This window comes from Aspergillus fischeri, genomic scaffold (genome assembly GCF_000149645.3).
Source record: "Aspergillus fischeri NRRL 181 1099437636249 genomic scaffold, whole genome shotgun sequence".
Lineage (NCBI taxonomy): Eukaryota > Fungi > Ascomycota > Eurotiomycetes > Eurotiales > Aspergillaceae > Aspergillus > Aspergillus fischeri.
The window spans coordinates 3236670-3260751 of NW_001509770.1; the positions used below are offsets into that span (position 1 = coordinate 3236670).

General features: G+C 51.5%; 8 protein-coding genes across 8 annotated transcripts, besides 6 other annotated features; 3 read left to right on the plus strand and 5 right to left on the minus strand.

The window, feature by feature from the left end:
• Positions 1 to 14: 14 nt before the first annotated feature.
• Positions 15 to 1304, plus strand: NFIA_018620 (chalcone isomerase domain-containing protein; the record flags this gene model as incomplete). The annotated part of the gene is made up of 1 exon (XM_001265057.1): positions 15 to 1304. The coding sequence occupies one exon, from the start codon at positions 15 to 17 to the stop codon at positions 1302 to 1304; it is 1290 nt and encodes a 429-aa protein (XP_001265058.1).
• A 95-nt stretch (positions 1305 to 1399) lies between these two features.
• NFIA_018630 (glutaredoxin) lies at positions 1400 to 1846 on the minus strand (the record flags this gene model as incomplete). Its single annotated transcript, XM_001265058.1, has 3 exons — positions 1400 to 1557; positions 1624 to 1722; positions 1795 to 1846. 3 exons carry the CDS (start codon positions 1844 to 1846, stop codon positions 1400 to 1402), a joined length of 309 nt encoding a protein of 102 aa, XP_001265059.1.
• Positions 1847 to 1949: 103 nt separating this feature from the next.
• Positions 1950 to 1969: a microsatellite.
• Positions 1970 to 2633: 664 nt separating this feature from the next.
• On the minus strand, positions 2634 to 4429 carry NFIA_018640 (uncharacterized protein; the record flags this gene model as incomplete). Its single annotated transcript, XM_001265059.1, has 2 exons — positions 2634 to 4193; positions 4310 to 4429. 2 exons carry the CDS (start codon positions 4427 to 4429, stop codon positions 2634 to 2636), a joined length of 1680 nt encoding a protein of 559 aa, XP_001265060.1.
• Positions 4430 to 5974: 1545 nt separating this feature from the next.
• Positions 5975 to 7156, minus strand: NFIA_018650 (BAG family molecular chaperone regulator; the record flags this gene model as incomplete). The annotated part of the gene is made up of 1 exon (XM_001265060.1): positions 5975 to 7156. One exon carries the CDS (start codon positions 7154 to 7156, stop codon positions 5975 to 5977), a length of 1182 nt encoding a protein of 393 aa, XP_001265061.1.
• A 551-nt stretch (positions 7157 to 7707) lies between these two features.
• NFIA_018660 (LMBR1 domain-containing protein) lies at positions 7708 to 9826 on the minus strand (the record flags this gene model as incomplete). Its single annotated transcript, XM_001265061.1, has 2 exons — positions 7708 to 9445; positions 9519 to 9826. The coding sequence occupies 2 exons, from the start codon at positions 9824 to 9826 to the stop codon at positions 7708 to 7710; spliced, it is 2046 nt and encodes a 681-aa protein (XP_001265062.1).
• Positions 9827 to 10607: 781 nt separating this feature from the next.
• Positions 10608 to 10641: a microsatellite.
• Positions 10609 to 10640: a microsatellite.
• Positions 10642 to 12607: 1966 nt separating the features above from the next.
• Positions 12608 to 17462, plus strand: NFIA_018670 (uncharacterized protein; the record flags this gene model as incomplete). The annotated part of the gene is made up of 4 exons (XM_001265062.1): positions 12608 to 12810; positions 12940 to 13042; positions 13102 to 15975; positions 16044 to 17462. 4 exons carry the CDS (start codon positions 12608 to 12610, stop codon positions 17460 to 17462), a joined length of 4599 nt encoding a protein of 1532 aa, XP_001265063.1.
• Positions 13326 to 13438: a microsatellite.
• Positions 13348 to 13391: a microsatellite.
• Positions 17463 to 18107: 645 nt separating the features above from the next.
• Positions 18108 to 19613: a mobile genetic element.
• Positions 19614 to 20177: 564 nt separating this feature from the next.
• NFIA_018680 (putative nucleotide-sugar transporter) lies at positions 20178 to 21690 on the plus strand (the record flags this gene model as incomplete). Its single annotated transcript, XM_001265063.1, has 3 exons — positions 20178 to 20261; positions 20316 to 20392; positions 20463 to 21690. The coding sequence occupies 3 exons, from the start codon at positions 20178 to 20180 to the stop codon at positions 21688 to 21690; spliced, it is 1389 nt and encodes a 462-aa protein (XP_001265064.1).
• Positions 21691 to 22142: 452 nt separating this feature from the next.
• NFIA_018690 (putative sterol o-acyltransferase (APE2)) lies at positions 22143 to 24016 on the minus strand (the record flags this gene model as incomplete). The annotated part of the gene is made up of 6 exons (XM_001265064.1): positions 22143 to 22169; positions 22225 to 22266; positions 22330 to 22585; positions 22644 to 23345; positions 23397 to 23837; positions 23898 to 24016. 6 exons carry the CDS (start codon positions 24014 to 24016, stop codon positions 22143 to 22145), a joined length of 1587 nt encoding a protein of 528 aa, XP_001265065.1.
• Positions 24017 to 24082: the final 66 nt, after the last annotated feature.

Here is a 24082-nt window from a genome sequence, read left to right on the forward strand (position 1 = left end):
CATATATCAACAAAATGGCGGCAACATCTTCGATACAAGGATCTTTGCCCTGGCGTACTTGTGGCCAGTGTCTCCGACGCCAATATCTCCAATCGAATCACCTACACTCCCCCGGCCGTTTTTTCTCGATCGTCCGTCCCCTCCGCACCGCTGCGAAGAACCCGCTTCGATCGTCAGGAAATGCGCGCACACGCGAGGCAGAGATCGCACAATACCGGCGGTCGATGACTCTGTCTGCGGTTGGTATCGCTGCCTGTGCCGTAGCCATGTACGGAGTCATCAAAATGGACGTGTTTGGCCTTTCTCAGCTTGAGGAGACAAAGTCAGCGAACAACAACAATGCGAACAACGGAGCGCTAAAGCTGGACGGCCCAGACGGCTTCCCGAGTAGCCCGTCGGTGATCCGTATCCAAGGACAAGACGGTGTCGAGCAGGTCGCCACCGGCACGAGCAGCGTCCCTCACTTCCCCAGCACGATCCGACTCCCCAGATCCCTCGACGACCCCTCGCTCAAGTCCGGAGAAGACCTCCCCGCGGGTCCTGGCGTGGAAGAAGACGAATACCAGCTCCTGGGCCTGGGGATCCGCACCGTCTCCTTCCTCCAGATCCAGGTGTACGTCGTCGGCCTGTACGTGGCCAAGGCGGACATCTCGGAACTGCAGCAGCGGCTGGTCCGCACGGCGGTGAACCCGCCCGGGCGGGACAGCGTGATTAGCGATACTCCGGGTGCTACGTCGGCGACGTCGCTGGTCTCGACCGAGCGGCAAGGGCTGAAGGAGCTGCTTCTGGATCCGGAGATGGGCGAGGCCGCGTGGACCCAGATCCTCAAGCAGGACGGGCTGCGCACGGCGTTCCGGATCGTGCCGACGCGCAACACGGACTTTTTACATCTGCGGGACGGCTGGGTGCGCGGCATCACGGCGCGGGCGCAAAAGGCCAATGCGAAGGCTAAGGAGGGCGGTGCGGGCGCTCCCAGCGAGTTCGAGGATGAGTCGTTTGGGACTGCGATGAATGAATTCAAGAGTCTGTTTGGGGGTGGGCAGCGGAAGAATGTTCCCAAGGGGCAGACCTTGCTTCTGGTAAGGAATGCCCGCGGGGAGCTGAATGCGCTGTTCCATCCTGATCCCGCGAAGCCGATGCGCTTCCTTGGTCGGGTGGCCGACGAGCGCATCAGTCGGCTGGTGTGGTTGAATTACCTGGCCGGGAAGACGGTCTCCAGCGAGGGAGCGCGCCAGAGTGTGGTGGATGGGGTCATGGGGATTGTGGAAAGACCGGTTGGAACCGTAGTGCTGAAGGTTGTTTAATTCTTTCTTCTACTGTACTTGTACTATACTGTTCAATCTCAATCACCATCGATTCAGTGTAGACCAGATTCTAAGCATATGTATCTATAGCCAATCTACAACGCACCCGCCTCCTTCAACAAAGCCGGCAACTGCGCAGACTTGGCCTGCAACTCCGAGTTCCCACCAATATGCTTCTGCCCGATGAAGATATTCGGCACGGTCCGCTGCTGCGTGATTTCATACAGCGCATTCTGAATCTCAGTTCCGTCGTCTACATCACACGCGTCAGCACCTTTCTTCATTTCCATTCAGCAGGAGATTGGGGGAGGAAACAAACCAATCTCATCCAACTCCAGAGCATAAAACTTGGCGCCTAGGTTCTTGAGCGTCCTCTTGCTGGCGTTGCAGTAGGGGCAGTAGGATTTCGAGAAGACCACTTTACTCACTCGTCAGCTTTTGTCTCAAGTTCGATTATAGGGGAAAGGGGAGGAGGTGAAGGGGGACGCACCAACGGCATTCTCGTTAATCAGGTTCTGAGCTTTGGTCTTTGCGGCTGACATGGCTGCTGGGGAGGGCCCGGCGAAGGAGCCGAACAGACGGGTGAATATGGAAGCTATGGTGGGCAAGTTGTTGTGGAGGAACGAAAACGAAAAGAAAGCAATGGGTGGTGGTGGTGGTGGTGGGAGGCGCGTGGGATAACCTTATATTTCGTTGGTTAGGTGGGTGCGATTTCCGATCCCGATGATGTTATCGGATGGCGAATGCTTATTAAGCGTTATGTGTACGTTGCTCTCTCACTTCTTGTAAAAGTATGTGCTTGGCCGAAATGAGATCATCGTCTGTCTACATTTGATGATTAATGCATAGAGTGAATGCTTTGTACGATTCGTAATTTAGCTGTGAGCACGTTCGACAGGAATAGTCGATGTCAGCATGACTAACTTGGATATAGATCAGATAAGAAATGAAATGATGTCGCTGAAGTATGAAAATGAAACGGCGGAAACGAAACGACAAAACAGCGGGGTATGCAGGTGATCGGTCCAGACCAAGTTTTGAACAAGGAAAATTGAAGGAAAGTATGCATATCGAAATCATCAAGTGATGGGACTCTCGCCTAGAAGTAGCAGGTATGCGTACGGAATTGTCGTCGCTCACACGCGAATTGGAAAGACGAAGGGGGTGAAAAGAAATAGAAACCTCGGACAGCTCGGAGCAACACACAACACCGTCGGCCAACCCTGACGCTGAATGAACTAGCGAGAGAAACAGTAGACAAGATGCAAAAGAGGTCAGACTGAGGCATCTTCCAATTGAACTGTGCCGAGAATGACCGTATTGTTCGAATCACATAACGATGCAGCATCCGCATCCCTTCTCCTTCGGGGGCGGAGGTTGCGCAGTCACCACCGGAGGGTTCCATTTTGGCGTCAATCCCACCTGGGCAGCGGCCGGCATCTCCTGTAGCTTAGGCATGGGGCTGTATCCCGTACTGGAACTCGGTCTTGATGTGGGACTCTTTGGCGACGCGAGGAGATGGTCGGTCTTCTCTGCTTGTACCGGTGAGAGTGATTGCCCTTCAGCCTTCTCTAGCGTATTCTCCACTTTCTCTGTATCTTCCTCCTTGCTGGACAGCTGAGGTCGATCGTCAGGCCCGATAGCCAAGGGTGCAAATTCCCGATCGTACGTTGTAGGTGTGCGGCCCTCCTTCTCCCATTGTTCCTGCTGCATTCTTCGTGCATGCGTAGGAAGGATCTGCTGGTCGGGAGGGAGTCGAGGGTCGGGTTTATACATGGTCGCCAACCATGGAGGATCCCCCTCGGGTCGATTGATCGGCTGCGGCGGACGGGGCTCGCCTGATCGGGTGGTAGGGCGCTGGGAGTTGGTTGAAACGGTCCGATTCCGCGACGATTTCCGGGTATTGCTGGGAGGAGCAGAAGTTTTTCGGGTGGCAGAACCTTTGCTCGTTGGTCCCCTTTTGGCCAGAGAATTTTGGTTGGGCTGTATGCCGCGACTGTTTGGTCGGCTGCCTGCAGATGGAGTGGCAGACGAGTCGGACCCTTCCACCGCGATTGGCTCGCTGGCTCTGCGTGGCTTTCCAAACAACAAGATTTCCTCCTCGCCGTTTGTGAGCGTCCGCGCACGCTGCATGGGAAACTCGCGTCCCAAATGCTCGGGAGAAATAGGTGCCGGGCTGGCCGTCGATATGGGTATCCGAGACGAGCTTTTTCGAAGTCCCGGGTTACGATACATACTCGATGCGCTATCTGTCACCTCGTCGGCAGCAATTTCCTCTGGTCTACGAAGATCCCAACCTCTGCGCTCCTCTTCCGTCACGTCTCCAGTGCCATCACCGTCAAAGGGCATCGGAGAGCTGGTATGCTTGCGCTGCTCGTCGCGGAGGTTGGGCCATGGCTCCATGGACTCTGATGCTGTCGGTGCGCCTACCGACCCACTGAACCCGCTGTTGTCAGAGTCGTGGTTTCTCGCCCGGCTCGCCTTGCCATTCTCCAGGCCAGCCCGACGGTGAAAAAGATAGGCCGCCTGTTGCAGCTCCTCGCTTTCAATACGGGCCAGCTTATCGCGATGGATCCAATGCGCACTGTCTAGTTCATCCAGATGCTGTCCCATCCCATCTTTCTTGTCGCTACCCTTGTGAGGTCCATTGTGTTCGGAATCTCGCGCTTTGCTCCCGCCCCGATTCGCGGCTTCATATCCATGCAGGTCTCGCGGGAATCCAGGCTCACTTTCGTGTCGCTTTGGGCTATGTTCGCGCCTTCCCCTCGATGCTAGGAAGTTTGCCTCTTGTGAGTAGGCATGTCTGGATAGGGACGAGCTTCTGGAGCCCTTGTCTCGGGATCTTCTGTGGCCAGAGTCACGAGACCGTGACTTGGGACGAGCGTTACTCTATCAGAAAAATAAATAATCAGCCATTGTTCCGGCAGATGATGGCATGTCAGATGCGATGCCCCAGCCAACACCATCAAGCCCAAAAACGAGGTACAACACTCGCAGACACTTACATTCTGTCTCGCGGGAACAGCAAAGTCCCATGGTTGGTGACTGGCGTCTACGCTACCGGGCGAGGTCCAAACATCTGCAGAGTACGTTGCGGTGGCTGCCCCCGCCATTCCAGCAGCCATCAAAAATTAACGAAATAAATAAGTAGGCGTCAAGAATAGGTCAGACCAGCTGGAACCCGGTGAATAATTCGAGGGGTGCAGGTATGGAGGGGTCTTTGTCAAACGCAGACCGAATTCCAGCAATCTCCCCCTCAATCAGGCCATCCCAGGGAACGGCACGGGCGCCGACCGGTCGCGGTCAATCGACGAAATATATTGTTTCAATCGACGACGCTTTATGAGACGAGTTGCACAGCGTTCGTGGATGTTCGCAAATGGATTGATTCGGTGTCAGGGGGTGGAAGCTAGGGAGAAGGCCGGATAAGAGGGAAGGCCGCCCGAAAACAGTAAAACGTAAATAGACCAGAAAAGAAAACAGCAGCAGGATATTTTCTTTGGTTCTATTCCTCCGCTCTGAGCCGGGGATTTCGACACTTGCTCCGCAGCTGGTGTTGGTAGTTAAAAGGGAACCGGCGGACTCGGTACCGTGGATGGGCGATGCGTCTTCCCGTTTAGAAAGGCCAGGCGGTTTCGGTATGAACTGTCAAAGATACCAAGCGAAAGTGGGATATAAGGCAAGTATAGAAAGAGAGAAATGAAAATTAGATTAGCGACGACAGTATGAGGGGACGAGACCCGTCGGAGGACGAGGACGAGATGCGAAGATAGAAGAGGGGGAAGAAGGAAAAGGATGAAAAGGAGTGGATGCACAGGATCTGGGCTAGACTGTGGCGCCGACGTAAGAGAGCTCCACGCTGTTGCAAGATTAGTGAAATTTAGAAATAAGCAGTAAAATGCATTATTATTAAAGGTGAAGTGAATAATTGACGTGAAAAAAGTAGAAGAAAATCGGGGCGAGGGTTGGGATCGACAGCACCGGAGCCAAGGAGAAAGGAGAAGAGATCACAGAGTCCGTAGTGGAGTACGGAGTAGAAAGAGAAAGAGGAAAAGCACAATAATAATAAGGAAGAAAGAGAGAGAGAGAAAGAGACAAGAGATTGGAGAAAGAAAGACACGGCACGGGGCTGATGAAAGGTTTAGCTCGAAGCCTCAACAGTCCAGCCAATCTTGCAACTGGCTCAACTGGTGCTTGGATGATAGATCATCTGGAGTCCAGATCTGGGAGCCTTAAACCAGTTTAAATTAGTGCGTCTACCAAGGTACTATTCCAGGCTTCCTGGTTGAAGCATGTATTCTGTGGCTAAGCAATAATGTTCTCGGTTCTTTTGTCTCTTCAGCAATCGACTTTCATCTTCATGTCAAGAGCCATCTCATCGGTCTCTAGAAACAATCCCAAGACATCAATCCCCAGACGCCATCTCAATGCAAATTTCCAAGTACAAGTATGTGCATTGGACACGACCTGATGTCCATAATCCATAAACACAAAGCGATGAAAGTTCCAGAGATACCCGATCCCTCTGTATCTTCCTTGATCAAGAGCAATTCTATTCCCTTTTCTGTCGATAGCCAGACCCGGAAACACACGTGCCAAATACATACGTTCAAGTAATGCAAGTCCCAAATATACAGTGTTTAAAATCAATCAACTTCCCCAGGTGCAACTCACTCCCTTGCAGCTTTGTCTAGTCTGTTGAGAGCCGCCTGCGCCTCCTTGACCAGAGCTTTACGCGCATTTCGAGCAGCCTCATCACCGTCTGGCTCGATCCCGTCCGCTTTGAGAATGACCTGCGCCAGGATCGTCTCGCTCAGCTTCTTGTGCTCGAAATCGCGTGCCTTGGCATCAGTAGGTGGATGAGCGACATACGCCTCGCAGAGGGGCAGTAGCTCAGTCCGCAGGTATGTGATCAACGCATTGGCTTGCTCGAGCGGGGTGCGTAAGACTTTCAGGTTAGGAGACGGCGCCGGTAACGATGACGAGCCCCCAGCAGAGGACGGTCGTGGGGGTTCCGCCGGCGGGGCGAGCCCGTCCGCATCATCAGCAGCCGCATCAGCCATCTTATTCCGGCCCTTGCCCTTCTTCTTCTTGTTTCTGTTCCGATTCCTCTTCCTTCGCTCCCCGCCGCTCTGCACCTCGTCTAGACGGGGAGCCTCATCGGCTTTCTCCGGCTCCGCCTCCGCCTCCGAGCCTTCACTGGGCGTGCTCTCACCGGGCTGCACCTCCGAAACAACACACAGTACCTCCGACTGCTGCTTGAGACCCTCAGCCCGGCACGGCACCGAGTCATCATCCAACAACTTCCCCTTGTAGAGTAATTTGATGCGCGCCGGGTTAGGTGTGCGCGTGACCTCCGCCGCCCGGCGCCTCAACTCGCCCACGCTGAGCGCCCCGTCATTGATGGCGTACGCGGGGAAATGCAAGGCGTAGGTATTCTTGCGATGCTTGAGAAGAAGAGTATCTGGCTCGTCTTCCTCCGCACCCGCGTAGCCCGACGGCCGGTCCACGATATCCTCCGGAGTGAGGTAGGTGTAGTCGCTGTCGCTGATATGCGGCGGCGTGGTCTTGGCAGCCGGATAGGGGGAGCGGCGCCAGAGATCGCTGAATCGCCAGCTCATGGCGACGAGTGCAATCGCACAGGCAAATACGGTGAGAGCGGCAGTGGGAGGATCTGCAGGATCGAGGACCCAATCGGGTGGGAGGCTCAGAGTGCGCAGGGAAGATGACGCTTTGGATGACAGAAGAGGCGAAACGACTCGTTGGGTAAGTGTGTCACTGATCGCTGTGATATATGAAGCACACCTCTCGCCCACGGAGGACTGAGCAATGTGTGATGGGTGAAGGTTCATGGATCGAGAGTCCAGCGAGAAGCGAAGAAAAAAGTCATTGAAGGATGTGAGGTCATGGAAGCTGTGGCCTGTTTGGTCAGGATTTGGTCAGCAGTGGGCAAATCATACGGCGGAGCGCTAGACTAGCGGTCAATTCTGCCTGCCGCCTACAGCCCACACAGCATGTAGACTACAAGTTGGAGGCAACAAATTTTAAGGCCATCTCAGTCAAAATGGTCTAGCTACTTCTCGTAGTACGGTTTTCAGGCGGAGAGCGAGATCGAAGTTCAATATAAGGATGCCTGGTCTAAATGCTGTATATGGGGTGTGTGTATGTCACGTCATGCCCAGGCGTCAACGCCGGACACCACGCGAGGAAATATAATCACGATTCAGTCAGATGAATGGACAAACGCAAACGCACCCCAGTCTTCAAACCCATGATCTACTGATGGCTAAAATAGATATACATATTATATATCAAAAGAAGTATATGATCAGCCAGACGCCCTCGCCATGCAGGATACTGTACAAAATACACAGAGCAGTACACAGAGCAGCGTACGCGGCTACTAAAGTCTCACCCCACCGTCGGCTGGGCGACCACCAAACAATCTTGTGAGACCATTACTCCCTTGGGCCCTATCATTGTTCATCCATCTCGGAAGGCGGAACGGTTCGCCCTGAAGCCATTGAGGTTTGCTTGCAGTCTCAAAGGTGTTTCTGACCCGATGCGCAAAAGACCGGAAGAAATTCTCCTCATCCGCCTCGTTTTCTAGGACGGCGGAGGATGCGGGAGGACCTCTGGGAGGCCGAGTTGGTCGAGCACTGTCGGCCCGAGGTGTTCTGGAGGATATTGATCCTGGAGCATCGGTGTTACGGCTCGACTGCCAGGTCGATTGCCCAATACGGGAGGACGGCGCTAAAGATCCGAGGCCGTTCAGTTCTCGATCAATGAGTTCGCGCCCTTCTCTCCAACCGCCTAGCCCATAGCCGCTAGGGTTATTCTCCAACTCATTGTCATCCTCTTCAATCAGACCCAAACCGCATACATTCTTGATTCTCCCGTAGAGGTTGAAGAGAGTTGCAAAGACGGGTAGTAGGATGAAGACCGGAAAGAAATAATCAAATCCTTTTCCTAGTGGCGTGAGATCAATGAGCCGACCGAGGAAATGATAGAAGATGGTGTTTTGTCGTACACCCAGCGGCAGGAACGTCAGGAAGTTGTAAGCAATTGGGACGGTAAGCCTGGCGACTAGGCTAGCGTACCAACACGCACTTTCGCCATAAGTGTTTCGGCGAACTAGGGCACGATTGCCCCAGACCTTGGCATCATTGACACCCACCAGAGCAGCAGCGCACATGTACAGCAACCAGGCGGAAGCGGCCAGCTGCCTTCCAAAATCCACCGGTTTCGGATCTTTATGATACGAGATGATGGAGAGTGTCACGACGGACAAGCGAGGAGCCAATGATTTGATCAATTCAGACCAGATGACACAGACGGACGCGATGGCACAAAGCGCACCCAGAACGAGCCGCAGACTGGGAATGATGTTGACATACAGGTGGTACCGCATGTAGGGGGTCAAAAACTTGATGCGTGGCAAAGAAGTCGAACGCCGGGGCGATTGGCCAAAGTCCAGCTTTCGAGATGCGGAAGAGTCGATGATTGCTTGCAAGTCGGCCGCGAGTAGAACCAGACGATCCCATTCATCGACAAAGCGGGCCTTCTGGTGCCGAGCGCGCTGTAGGCGTCGGGTCAGATCCGCCATGTAGCGTTCTGTGATGACCGGAGGAACGGTGCCTTGCACACTGGAGGGTTCCAGAATAGCGGATCGCGACTCGATGGGGCTGGATGTCTCTGCCAATTCTTCAATCCAATCCTGGAAATCTCGAGCGGTTCCAGTTTTCCGCTGCTGCAATTGAGTGACTTGTGACTCGAGACTCTCGAGATCATTGATGGCATCCATAAGTCGGTCGTGCAGTCGAGGTGCATGGGCCTGGACTCTGCGTAGCCTGCCACTGACGTTGGCGTTGCGGAATAGCGTACGAGGTATGGAAACCAGGCCATGGCCCATCGCATAAATTGCAAGCACAAGACCCCATACGTAGGCCAAGGCCATGACGAGCGCCTTGATCGACGCGAACTGGAAGCCATTCTGAATGGAAATGTAGATCAAACCGACAAATGCACAGCATAAAACGATCAGCTGGTAGCGAGCGTTCGAGCGCAGCGAATACAGAATGCGACTTTTGGTATCACGATAACCCGAATCGATATATTCTCCTAGCAGCGGGAGGATAGCCCTGCAGGAAAGCAATTACCGATGATCAGCACTTCTGCAACGAGAGGGTCAGCAGAACCACATGTGGTACAAACCAGGTCAGGATGAAAATTAGCCAATAGGCGATCCGCCATGCTACCAGGATTAAACGATCCGGAAGCCATATCGCCTTTGGGCCGCCTCCGTCACGAGAACTTGAAGCAAGATCGATCGGGACTAGAAGAACTACGCTGGCGGGAAGCGCAAGAGCCAGGAAGACGGGGACAGCGAGGTATGCCGGAGTGGCTCGCAGGGTAAGGAAACGTCGAAGCAGCAATAACACCGAAACGGAGATGGCGAGCAGGGCCAGTGCAAAGAAAATACTGGACCCGACCGGGACTGGAGCTGCGGAGAATATGAACATGGCGCTTAGGGGGGGCCACCGGGGAAACAGACGAGACAAATAGTAGGGCTTTAGGTGTCCCAAATTAGATGACCATGACGGGAGGAAATGCAAGGAACGTGACAGTAAAGGAGAGACTATCGAGCGGAGGGCCTGAAGGTCTGGCTGGAAAAGGCCGAAAAGACGATAGAAGAGAAAGCCCGGACTATAAGTGGTAGAAACACAAAATGAGGAGAGAAACAGATGGATGAGTTGAGCGACCCAAATACGTCGAAATTTAGATGTCCAGTGATCCGGTGATCCAGACTATCTAGTGGATCTCCTTGATCATCATCATCGAAGTACGTACACAGGCCCAACGGAAAAGGGAACGGTCGTTGCTGCTGAGAGTCTAAGACGGGCGGTGACGACAGCAGCCATCACGTGACATGGTCTGACCAGGGGCGCCGAATGAAGAAGACAGAAGGCTACCATCTCCTGTTAGGTACAGAGCAGAGTGAGTGGGTCCAAGCACCCCGGCATGCTTACCCTGCACTCTGGAGTCTGCAGTAATTCTGCTGTATATTGTTGTGAAGAAGTCTAAACAAATAAGAGATCTTTCATTATGTGTCAATTCATCCGGCCTTAATTATTGTTGTTGGCTCAATCTGGTACTCTTGTCTTAGATAGAGAGGTACTCCCTGGTCTAAAAGGCGTTGGTGGGGTCTATGATAAGGTACATACAGTACTCCGTAGTAAGGTACCAGTCAATGAACTGACGATCCAGTCTGGATTCCTGTCAAATCAATGGGAACTCCCCCTCATAATAATAATGGTAATAATAATAGTAATAATAACGAGCATTTCCGCGACACTCAGTGAATAATACCTAGGTACCAATTTCCCTGGTGGTAGGCACGGAGCATAACTATCTAGCAGTGCCTATCTACCAGGTACGCTGTCTGGACTCCCGAGTCTAGTCTCAGGACCTTGCGTCAAATTTTTAGCCAGTCAAGAGCACCTATTGTTAGAATTAATCCTTTGACAAATGCGAGAGTTACCTTAGGACCGTAGTCCATAGTTATATAATGACCATCCTGGTTGTTGCCATCGAGATGCTACTCATTTTTTTTGAAGAATTCCAATTTCCAAGGCACCAGGGACTTAAACTAGTACAGGTATAGACTGGTAGTACGGAGGAGGGTAACTAACTACTAACTGACTAACTAGTAGTAGTAAGGTAGTGCTAGGTCCATCATCCGCTCCCGTCAACTAAAACTTTCTGGGTCTTTTGGGTCGAATCCCAAAACGCCTGAAGGGTCTAGTACCTTGTTTAGTAGCCACTTAGTCCTCTCGTAGTACCGCCAACACCCATGGGTAATCAATTATCTATCAGGCAGATAGGACTTGGGCAAGATTACTGACTTCTAATCTATTATTTCGTAGCCGCAGGATGAAGAATTATCAAGGATGATATTCCCGAGGAGACTGTTCAACTAGTGAGCCTCCAAAGTCTGTCAGTAATAATTAGTACCACTACGAGGGTCATCACCTTCAGTTTCTGGACTGTTTCCTCCCTTGTTAGGCTGCTCCACCATCGTTTTTCTTTTCTAAACCCGTTCTTCATTTTATGAGCTTCACATTGGCTGGTCCTATCGAAGGTTCCCTTCTCACAAACCTCTTGTCTTTTCCTTCTTCGACTGGTTCTTCTTCCTCTTTGACTTCTCTTTTGATAGACTGTTTGTCGAGGAATAAGAAGAAAAAGAGGAAGAAGTTGATTCTCTGAACTTCTTAACCTCCATCTGGATAATATTTCCTCCCATCATTTTCCCTCCAGCTGACGACCCATCATATCATCCACGCCACCAGACAGCTCTTCTACGGTAAGCCCACCACCACCAAACAACCACCCTCCTCCTCCTCCAGATCTTCATCCCCGACCGTCCATCATTTCGTTTCAATTGACTGCTGGACTTATTATTCCACACCACTGAACACGCATTGTTCGCATGTTCTTACATTCTTCCTCTTCTTCCTCTTTTTGTTCTTCTCCTCTTATCGTTTCTTTTATTTTTTTCGCATCCTCTTTCTGAAAAATACCCCCTCTTTCTCTTACCTATACTTCGTACTAGAGTCATTTTTGCGCAGAGATTCCTTCTAATCTTCACCGTTACGCACTTCTAGGAGATCCTCTTTCTCTCTTCTTTCCTCTTCAATTATCACTATTATCATTATTTTCATTATTACCATCCTCATTCGACTCCTTTGAACCCCTTTGTTGTCGGCCAGAGATCTCTATCTTCTATTCGGACGATATTCTGCAAGCGACGTTGTCGCAACATCCCTGTCACTGGCCCATCCTTTACCGGCGCGGTGTCATTCCTCTCTCAAGCCACTTTTCCGACCTCTGCCAGCGAATCCCCTCGACTGATAACCTGGTGCCCAAACGCCTCGATTTCTCCGCTACCTTTATCCTCAAATCTACGCTCTCTGATCTTCCTCAAACCTACATACCTTATTTTCACTTGCAACGATTCTCGAAACCGCAGATCTTACGATATCTCTTTGCCTTCGAGCCTGCTTCCAGTCTACCTCTCGGCGGTCATACATCATAGATCCTTCTGTATTCTTACCATTTTCTCCATTCACACCTGAAGCTTTGACGACTACTCAATCCCACCGAAGAGGCTCTCTGAAAACCCCCCGGTTCGACAAATAAGACATTGCAGCGTGTGAGGATTATTTGGATTTACCAGCGAATGCTGGCGAGACAGGAAAGCTTTCGCGGATTGCTCGCCGATCCCCTCTGACGGGGCTGCAGCCATGAATCCCGCGAACTTCCCCAATGTTGGCGGGGGCATGCCTGGCGGAGCCAATCCGCACGGCCAGACGCAGATGCCGCAGAGAAATGAAAATGCATCGGTTATAATGAACCAGGTGGCTCAGGCGCTTCAAGCCCAGGGTCCTTTTAGCGGTTGGAGAGCGGAAGTTCCGATTAAAGACCGAGCTGTCAAGGTCTATCAGATGTGAGTGCTAAGTTTCTGGTATTCCCTTCACTTACTGCTTAAGGGCCGCATGTGATTCATGTTCTACAATTATACTGTCTTCTTTGACTCTCTCCGCGTCGTATTGGGCTAACTCTTCTGTCCAACAAGGATTACATCCCTTCGGTTGATTCAGCCACGAATTGATTTTCAGAGCGCGGCTCAAGCTGCAATGAGCTTTGAGCAGAAAGCATTCAAAGACGCCAGGGAAAAAGTCAGTTTTTTTCTTTTCGCCCATCCTCACAGATAGTCTAATCACGAACCTCTTCACAGGTCGACTACGACAAGGAATGCAACGAGAAGTTAATCCACATACGAGACACTAGAGCAAGACAAGCCGCAGTTATGCAGAATGGGATGATGCCCCAAGGGCCCGCTGCAGGTATGCCTGGGGTAGGGCAGAATGGATTTCCTCAGCAGTTGAACCGTCCTGTGCAGGCATCTCCAATGCCAGGCCAACAGCAGATGCCGATCGGCATCAACGATCCTACACAACAAGCTGCAATTCAACAGCGCCAACAGCAACAGCAGCAGCAGTCACAACAACAGCAACAGCAGCAACAGTCGCAGCAGAATCAGGCTATGCTCCAGCAGCAGCGTGCGCAACAACGACCGGGCGGCAATGCTTCCCTGCCTGACGATCTCAATACCCTCTCTGCTCAAGAATATGAGCATGTCTGTCGGATAGCCAATCAGATCCTTGCCAAAACGCCCCAGGAAGATATGGAGAAAATTCGCATGAACCTACAGAATATGACACCGGAACAAAGACAATACCTTACCCGAAAGAACATGGATCCAATCACGTACTTCTTCCGTTGCCAGGCTTTGAATCAACTCAGAAGGCATAAACGGAACCGCATGGAAATGGCACGAGCGCAGAGCGCCGGTGTCGATCCCAATGGGGCCATGATGACAGATCCCATGATGAATCCGCAGCAGCGACAGATCTTTCAGAATATGATGACCTTTCAGCGCAATTCGGGATTTCCCATGGGCAACCAACAGAGCCTTGATCCGTCGTCGTTCATTGGTAACGTGGAAAATATCCAGGGCCAGCAAGCGGATGGGTTGCGTTCCCAAGAAGCAGGTCAGCTAGTGGTGCCTGCCAGTTCTTCCCAAATGAATCAACAGCCATACACTGCTCCTCAGAACATGTTCCAAGTGGGCCAGCAGATGGGTCAAGGGGGTCAGACCAACCTCAATGGCGCCTCTATCAGCCCTCAGTTTCTCGCGGCCCAGCACCTGCAGAACCCTCAGAACGTCCAGCAGGATCGAAATCAGCAGGCAGCACAGTTCCAGCCTCAGCCCCAGGCGCAAACCCAAGCGCAAGCACGAGCTCAAGCAGCTCAGAAAGCACAAATGGCGATATCGCAAGCAGGCCAGGCTAATCCACAAATGCAGCAACAACTATCTCAAAGTCCCGCTATGCCGATGTTGAACCGTCCCATGCCGCCTGGGCAGATGTCCCCAGGGCAAGTGGCCGCACAAGTCCGGCCGCCGTCGCGGGCTCCCGGGATGGGACAACAGCCCAATGGCGTGCAGGGTCTTGCTGGACAGCCCGGAATGCAAGGTCGACCCCAGATTCCTCCTGGTCTGCCACCCGCGGCGCACGAACAGCTGGCTCAAATGACTCCTGAACACCTTAATGCTTTTCTTTTAAATCAGCAGCGCCGTGCTCTCGCAAACAACCAAGCTCTCGCAAGAGCAAATGCTGGTCAGCAACCGTTGCCCATGCAGCAGAATTTGTCGCAACCCGGCCAGAATCAGCAGATGGTGAACAATCAGATGGGTAATAATCAGAACATGCGCGCGTCTCTCGGACTGCAACAGCAACTGGCCGGAATGAACGGTGGACAAATGCCCAATCAGATGCTCGCGGGACAGCAGATGTCGGCTCAGCAACGGCAACAGCAACAGAGGCAGCACGACTTGTACAAGCTGCAACTCCTTCGGCAGCAGAGTGGGAGCATAGAGATGACGCCTGATCAGGTCAAGGAGATGGATCGCATTCAGTTCCCTCCTGCGATCCTCGCTAACAATCCGAATATGGTTTCCCCAGTCCCGAAGCATATCAAGACCTGGGGTCAGTTGAAACAATGGGTGGCTGCAAACCCGCAAGCTCTTGGCGGAGTTGATTTGCAGAAACTCATGACTTTGCAGAAGCTACATCTTGCCCAGATTGTAGCTCAAGGGAAAGAAGGAGCCGTCCGTAACATAGATCAGAATGGCCAGGGCAACTGGGGACAGATGATGTCTTTTCAGGGACAACCCCAGCAGTTTGTGAATCCACAAGCGTTTCAGGCGGGCCAGCAGCAAGTACCAATGAACATGCCGGCGTTGAGGCCGGTCACCGCCACTGAAATCCAAATGGCTCGCCAGCGCTTGGGTGCTCAAGTGGCCAACTACTCCGACGACCAGCTCCGCGAGATCATCCTTCGGAACAGGCAGAAACAACTGATGCAGATGGCCCAGAGTCGAGCAGCCCAGGCTTTAGCCGCGCAGAATATGAACCAAAACCAGCAGAACCAAACGGTGCAACAACCTCCGTTGACGGGGCCTCCTACCACTTCTCAGGCCAAGCAGGGTCCTCAGCAGCCCACCCCACCTCAAAACCAACAAAACCAAACTGCCAAGGCTCAAAATACGGCGGCTGCGAAGGGCGCAAAGGGCTCGGCTCCCAAACAGGGCACCAAGCGCAAATCAGCCGCTGAAGAGCCTACAGAAGCCCAAGCAGCACCGGTCTCAAAGACAGCCCAGCCTACTACTACTCAAGGGGGAGTATCGGCACCGCCTTCTAGACCCAATATGGCTATCACGCCCGAGCAACTGGCTGCAATGACCCCTCAGCAACGCATGCAGTTAGCGCAACTGCGCAGACAACAAGGTCAACAACGGGTTCCGATCAGTAGAGCAGCGGCGGAGGAAGCATGGAACAACCTACCCGAGAAGATTCGACAGCTCTACAACGATATCGCGAAGAATGCGCCTGCAGCGGAACCTGTTGCCCTTTCACCTGAGCAGAAAGCTGCCATGACCCAGCAACTTCGTGAATGCACCGACATGCTTGGTAGAATGGACACTCTTGCCCAATGGTTCTCAAAAATCCCTGGCCAGGAGAAGAACGTTCGCAGTTTACTTGCAATGGTATGTCCGCAGTCGTCCCTGGACTCCACTCCTCCCGGAATTTACATACTAACTCAGTTTTGACGTAGCGTATACAATTAATGAGGCAATTTAAACCCGGCCCGGACTGGACGATCAATGACCACTTTACCATTGCTCCAGAGTATCTTAGCGGCACCATCAATTACATCCGGAAGCTGTTCCACGCTATGATCACTCGGGTGAACCAACAGCAAAACCAACCTTCTGGCCAGCGGCCGAGTAGCGTGCCACAAGGATCCTCTACCATGCCGCAGCCCAATCAAAACAATATGCCTGCTCTAAACGCAAGTAACTTGCAGCAGCTTCAACAACAGGAAGAGGCTCTCCAGCGAGCCCGAAGAGCCTCAAGCCAGGCTGCTTCGGCAACCTCTGCAGTGCCGCAGCCACCTTTTGGAGCGCCATCTCCCCAGGGGGTTCCGCACGTTTACGGCCCGGGAAGCATTCCGCCCGAGAAGTTGAAGATTCCTCCTTCGAAGAAGAGGAAGCAGTCTCACCCTGGCGGGACTCCAACCCAAAGTCAAGCTCCTGGCACGCCAGCCTCGAAGTTGCAGGCGGCTAAGCAGGCCGTGCCTGATGCTAAAACAACTGCCCTAGTCCTGGGTGGCCCATTCAAATGCAGCGTCATTGAGTGTCAGCATCACCATCTCGGGTTTGCGACTCAGGATGCACTTGACAAACATGTCGAAGAAAGCCACAAGGTGGAGGAGCCGATCAATGATCCTCTCGAGTTCGCCATTGAAAGCTTCCACACTAGCCTTTTGAAGGACGAAGAAGGAGCACAACCTCAGGATCTCACGAAGGACCTTCTTACCACCGGTATCGTTCCGTCTTCCGCAAAGCATGAAGTCAAAGGTGAACCAATCGCTCCTAATACTACCGGTGTGGGTCGCGCGCCCGGACCCCCTGGCACTAAGCCCGCTTCTCCTGGTTCGACTCAGCAGACTCCTCGTACAACTGCGGCCAAAGTTCCCACCTCGTCGGCGCTCAAGCCAAGCCCGAGCAAGGACGGTAAGAAGGAGGCCGTAAAGCCGGTGGATCAGTCCGCGCCATCTGCTGCAGTTACCAAGGATCCTTGGGCAGATAGCACCATTTCTCTCGAGGCAATTCAAGATACGTTCATGGATTTCGGCGGCGATTCAGGCTTTGGCTTTGGGTCTATGGATGAGTTCATCAACCCTGAAATGTTCGCCAATGCCCAGTCTGAGGATACCCCCGACTCTGTCGAAACTGGCGTTGCTACGCAGACGCCAAAGGATAGCGAGGTTCCAAAGATCCAAGATGCTACCGGCAAGTTTGATGTCTCTGATGATAGCTGGATCCCGATGGACTGGATCAATGTTCCTTCACGTTTTGAAGACGCGCTCGTGGTTAATGACTCCTGGGAGAATTTCGATTGGGGGACAGTTGACCTGAACAACGGGGCCATGACTGTTGACGACAATGGCATTGCCATCTATGCCATGTAAGGAAAGATGGCACTTCGCAGCTGAATTGCGCGATATTCATTTATCTGGCGTAAATAGGAATGATTTATGTGTACATTAACGCACGGCCTGAGAACGGGAGGCTCCTGTTTGCTTTCCGCAGTCGGCATTATCGTTCTGGGTATCCCACATGGTCTTGTGGGATTGGTTTCTGTTTCCTTGTGCCATTTTCATCTTGTTGGTCTGCTTAGATTAGCCATGGCGTTATCTGGAGTGACAGAATATGGGAAAAGCGAGGGGACTTCTTGTCAGTTGTCTAGATAGGGGGAAGGCTCGAGAGCGTTCCTTGTGAGAAATATTGGGTACTTGCAATAATCATCCTAATATTATGACTATTATCCAATTTCAATCTGGTGTGCTATCCTCGATCCCCATGAAGATGGTACCTAGTATGCTATCATCATCTGATACGAATCATGTGCCTATGTGCATCTATACTGGAGACTGCCAAGCCAATTTAAGACTCCGGCTGATGAGCTGCTGATATAATCATGCTGATATGTAACGTAATCCACAAGCGAGCGAGACACCCAACCCCTGAGATCTTACAACCACCACCGAATCATCATCAAATCCAGCCTTTTGTCCAATATGGCATCAAAACCAGCAGATTCAAGCATCAGATTAGAAGATCGCATATCTCTTGCAGTCAAAGCATATAAAAATGGTCATTTTAAAAGTGTACGAGCGGCAGCAGCAGCATATGATGTCCCACATTCCACTCTAGCCCATCGCATCAATGGTCGAAAGGCGCGAAGCAATATACCAGTGAACTGTCAGAAGCTTACCAATCTTGAAGAGGCCTCATTAAAGAAGTGGATTCTAGATATGGATGATCGCGGCCTACCCCCAACTCAAGATATTGTACGCAAGATGGCAGATTTACTACTGTCTCAGCGGAAATCAGGTCCATCTACTGGCATTGGAAAGAACTGGGTCAGCAACTTCATTAAACGGCATGATGATCTTACATCAAAATATACCCGCAAGTATGATTATCAGCGTGCAAAATGTGAGGATCCTGAGATTATCAACCGGTGGTTTGATCTTGTTCAGAACACCATATTAAAATATGGTATTCTTGAACAGGATATCTACAACTTTGATGAGACTGGCTTTCAAATGGGTGTAGCTCATACAGCAAAGGTCATTACTGCATCCCGCCATCGAACAAGCCGCGTACGAGCTGTACAGCCAGGGAATCGCGAATGGGTTACTGTCATTGAATGTATCAATGCTTCTGGGTGGCCTCTGCCCCCCATGATCATCTTCTCTGGCAAGGTCCATCAGTCTCAATGGTGTCAAGATATAGACCCTGACTGGCTGATTGGTGTGAGCGATAATGGATGGACTAATAATGGGCTTGGCTTATCATGGTTGGAAAAAGTCTTTGAGAAGCATACTGCGTCGCGTACACTGGGAAAATATCGGCTTCTGATTCTTGATGGCCATGCTAGCCACGAATCCGCAGAGTTTGACCTATTTTGCAAGAATCATCAAATCATCCCTTTATATATGCCTTCCCATTCGTCTGATAAACTACAGCCACTTGATGTTGGCTGCTTTGCACCCCTAAAGGAGGCATATGGTGCAGAGGTGATGCGCAGTATTCAAAATAGCATTCATCATATCAACAAAGAGAACTTTCTGGATCTCTACAAGCGAGCACGAAAAGCATTATCACCTTCCAATATCAGCAGTGGATTCAGGGCTTCTGGACTAGTTCCATTGAATCGTCAACAGGTGTTGGATAGGCTTACCATTAAGCATATCACACCACCCTCTACTGCTCATGGGCCTTTAGACGGAGACAGGGAATGGACAGCAAAGACTCCATATACTACTGCTGAGGTACAAAAGCAGATGCAGCTTATCAAACAACTTATCAGTCGCAACTCTGAAAGCCCGCCAAATGAAGCAGTTCGTCAGCTGGCAAAAGCAGCCGAATCCACCATGCATGAAGTCATTCTATTACGACACCAGATGACTGAGCTTCGCGCAGCAAATGAAAAGCAAAAACGGAAGCATACAGCCCCAAGATCTTTTATTGCTACTGGGGGTGTTCTGACAGGATCCGAAGGTCAGCAACTTGCTCAAGAAGCCATGCAGGCAATGGACTTGGTGGAATCAGTTCCCAGAAAGCGTGCGCCACCCCGATGCAGTAATTGCCATCAAATTGGTCATATTAGAACCAGCTGCCCTAGTAGATCCAGATAATTCGAAAATTTACATTGATTTGATTGTGTGGTAGTAAGATATCTCATGGTATTTCAGCATCGGCCAAAATTCGGTTTTGCTGTCTCGCTCGGTTGTGGATTACGTTAACTAACTAACTATGTATGTACGGAGTAGCTGATAGGAAGCTGATAAGCCTCCCCCCATCTCCACCACTTCCGTCACTCACGCAACTCACTCGCCTCCGCCCTTTGTTCTCTTCATTAATCTCTCCTCTTTTGGCCCAGAATGGTACTCAATAAGTGCTTGTGATTGTGATTGAAGTTTTCCATTTGATTTTTGGTCTCTGAATTTCGCTGGATCGATTATATCGGAGATCAAGCCTCGATTGTCCCTTCTTCAGTCCATTGTCATTATCAAGCTCATAGCTAGCCAGCTAGCTATTATCTTCGGCAGCCTTGCATATTGTATACACAGTACATGCTTTCTTCTGGTTTATAACTACCTTCTAATAGGTGCAAGATGGCTACTCGGGCTGTGGTACCGTTTCTGGTCACGATGATGCTCGTGACCGGGGTCTGCAACACAATCCTCAATAAGTATCAGGTCTGATACCAGAAGTCTTTTTGCTCTTTATATCTAGCTAATGTCATGTGAAAGGATATGCAATGTGTACGGAACTGCGACTCTCCAGACCCTAAATATCGGCAAACTTTCGAGCAGCCGGTCGTCCAGACGTGGGTTTCCCCCACCTGTATCCACTATTCTACACAATCGATGCTAATTTCAATCCCGTACCGATGATAGCGTTCAGATGTTCATTGGAGAAATGGGCTGTTGGCTCGTGATATTCGCCTCATATGTTTACCAATCGTTTATATATCCGCGTCTGTCGCCCAATTCTTCGCCTCTCCTTGCAGGCGGGTATAATCCCGTCCACCCCGATGACATAGGCGATGAGGAGGACCATACGATTGACGGTCCTGATGCATCTAACCATACTCCCAAGCGCACCGATGCTGAAGGTCGGCCGTACCTCAGTGGACGTCGGATCCTCCTTCTCGCTGCGCCGGCATGCTGCGATATCGCGGGTACGACTCTGATGAACGTGGGTCTGCTCTTCGTCGCGGCCAGCATCTACCAAATGACGCGTGGAGCATTGGTTCTTTTTGTCGGTTTGTTCAGCGTCCTGTTTCTCCGTCGGAAGTTGTTCCTATACCAGTGGATTGCACTGTTCGTGGTGGTTCTTGGTGTCGCCTTGGTAGGACTTGCCGGTGCACTCTTCGGCCAGGACCAAGGCCACGACATCTCCCGGGACGATACTCTTGCAATTGCCACTCGGGCCGTGATGGAAGCTCGGGAGATGGCGAAGACTCCTGAAGCGCTCAAGGCTGTCATTGGTGTGCTCTTGATTGCAGCGGCACAGATCTTCACGGCCTCTCAGTTCGTGCTGGAGGAGTGGATTCTCGAGAACTACGCCATGGATCCTCTTCAGGTCGTTGGATGGGAAGGCATATTCGGTTTCTCCGTTACTGTCATTGCTTCCATCATTTTGTACCTGACCGTAGGACGGACGGAAGCCGGTCGCTACGGCTATTTTGACGCCAAAGAAGGATGGCGACAAGTCTTCTCTAACAAGTACATTGCCATGGCCAGTATCCTTATTATGATTAGTATTGGGTTCGTGATTCCGCACGGCATCTCTCTCTGCGTTATGCACATTTTCCGAGTACAAAAGGCTAATCTGTTGTTCTCTCACAGAGGCTTCAACTTCTTTGGCCTTTCAGTGACCCGAACTGTATCTGCCACCTCCCGTAGCACAATCGACGCCTGCCGGACACTCTTCATCTGGCTTGTTTCGCTCGCCCTCGGCTGGGAAACATTCAAGTGGCTGCAAGTCCTGGGCTTTGCGCTTCTCGTCTACGGAACCTTCTTGTTCAACGATATCATCCGTCCCCCTCTCAAAGCATGTCTTCCCCGTGACAGGCAGGAGAGGCAGATTCTGCTGCCTGAGGAGCCCATTGAGCACATTTAGCTTAGGGTGGGCGAACGTCGTTGACTGCATCACTATTTCTTGGGTTCTTCGTTAGGACAATTTGGCTCGGTCCGGGCGTTGAAGGTGGTGTTCAATTTGGTTGCTTCTGTTCTTGGGCTTAAGTGTGCCGCGCATTCAGTTTGGTTAATAGAGGCAGTCGTCGACATCGGCACTTTCAAGGCTGTCATACGAAACCGATTATCTTCATGTCATAGCATGAGTCTTGGAAACCATATCACGCCCCTTCTATCCAGTTAGGCTTTGGTTACAACCGAAATAAGAGACGGGTATGGTTTTTATTGTCAATTGCGAAGTCTGGACTACGAAATACAATATATCAATTGGATACACATAACACTTTCAACACGAGGGTATATAACCAAGTCTACTACACTATAGTACAAGTATAACCAAAACGCGCTATTCTACCGACCGCAGTGTACATTGTTCAATCAAACCAGGACATACAGAGCACACATCTAGACAACGTCAGCTATGCATCATCAATCTGCAGGAAAAATGTGTAAAGCTCACCATAGACAGCCCTGTTATCATAGAAAGCCAGAAGAAGACGTTCTGCACATGTAAAAAATGCAGTTAGCGAGCTGATCCCATGATCAAGAAGGAGAGGAGACGCACATTGAGGGTCCTCTTCCCGCGGAAGAATCGCGACCGTTGGACGGCGACGATGGGCATCTGGAGCATCATGGCTAGGAAGCCGTACCCGCGCAGCTTCTTGGTGATGCAGCTCATGACGAGCTCGTGGAAGACGGAGCTCACGAGGAACGTGATGAACATGGCTACGGGCTGGGAGAAGTATGACAGCGAAGGAAAGTAGACGTGTCGGCGGAGGAAGTGATGCACAGGGATGTTCCATTCGCGGGAGAATTCGAGCCTGTACAGTGTGCCGGTTAGATTGCGTTACCGCTGGCCCGAAGAAAATCAATACGTACCAGTCAGAGGAGTTCCACCAATCCGAGTAAAACTGGCGGTCGGCGAAGCGCGTGATCTCTGCGAATGCGCCGAGCACGTACTCGAAGATGACCAGGAAGACTAGCAGGAATGTTATCATAAATGGGAACAGGAGCATGCTGATGGTCTCGGCCAGGATCAGTGCCCTTTCTAAGGCGCCGTGGACCAGGTGTAGTTGGGCACTAGCCTCGCTGAGGACAGGCACAATGAACTCCTCACTCGTCAGCGTTAGGAGGAAGATGCAGCCGAAGACCGCCAGAGCTTTGGCGGCCAATTCGGTCCATTGTCTATTCTTGTTCCGGGGGTACTCCAGCTCATAGCAGAGCGTCGGGCAGAAGATGTAGTCGATGTAGTTGGTGAGAGAGAGGTTCTGTGGGTAGGTCACACGTCCCAGGGGCGAAGTCAATTCAGACGCCAGATCCTCGCGCACTTCCTCGACCGATTTAGATCGCGTATGATTGCTGTGCGGGTGTGTCGGGTGTCCGCTAGGTTCCGGGTCTGGGTATCGCACCGCTGCATCGACTGAGACCGAGCCAGGTTTGTCTAGTGAAGCCAGTCGACGCTGCGTTTCGCTCAGATGTCCATTGTAGAACGCGTATGAATGCATCTTCATCAGGAAGACAAGCGTATGCAAAGTCAGGAAAACCTGGGCTGTCCAGGTCCAGCGCATCATGAAAGGCCAGCTAGAGACTTTGTTAGATACGAGGAAGTTGGGTTGAGCACAGCGCACTCACTTGATCCACAGTACAAGCCATACTGCTTCGAAGAGACTCTGTACAATCATACCAGCTCGGCCCCACCGCAGCAAGCCATTGCTCCTAAAGAGATGATGCAGCGGCACGACAAGCCCACTGCTGACAACCATCGCGAGGTCGCTGAGACCCAATTCCCACACGTTCGCCGACAGCAGGCCCCACACTCTCACTCTCAACGGGTAACCAGTATCCTTGATATTCCGCAGCACAGTCGTAACCACCATTATAAACAGCGCGATCCAGAACAGTGTGAAGAAGCCGCGAAAATTGTGATGGTCGCTTCTGGGGTCAAAATGCGATACGCGAGGGATATAATTGATGGTATAGAACAGGCGAGTCCGAGCTCGCGCGTGTTTCCTGGCGCTGGATATCGAATGCGCTGACGGGGGCGCATCATCGGCGACGGGGGTTGAGCGACCACTTGATGAAGAAATTAGCACAAGTTTAGTTCAGGTTTTCTTTGATGTAAGTCCTGCCAACCTTGAATCAACAGATGTTATTCTATCTAAAGCAGGTGTCGTAACACCATCCTCGGCCTTTTTCAGACCGCGCGCTCGTGGCAACCCATTGCCATTGCGCGGTAAGACGGCAGTGGACATGCTGATGACGAGGGTCAAGAGTAATGAAGTTCACATCGATATCGGTTTCACATCAACGCGACGGAG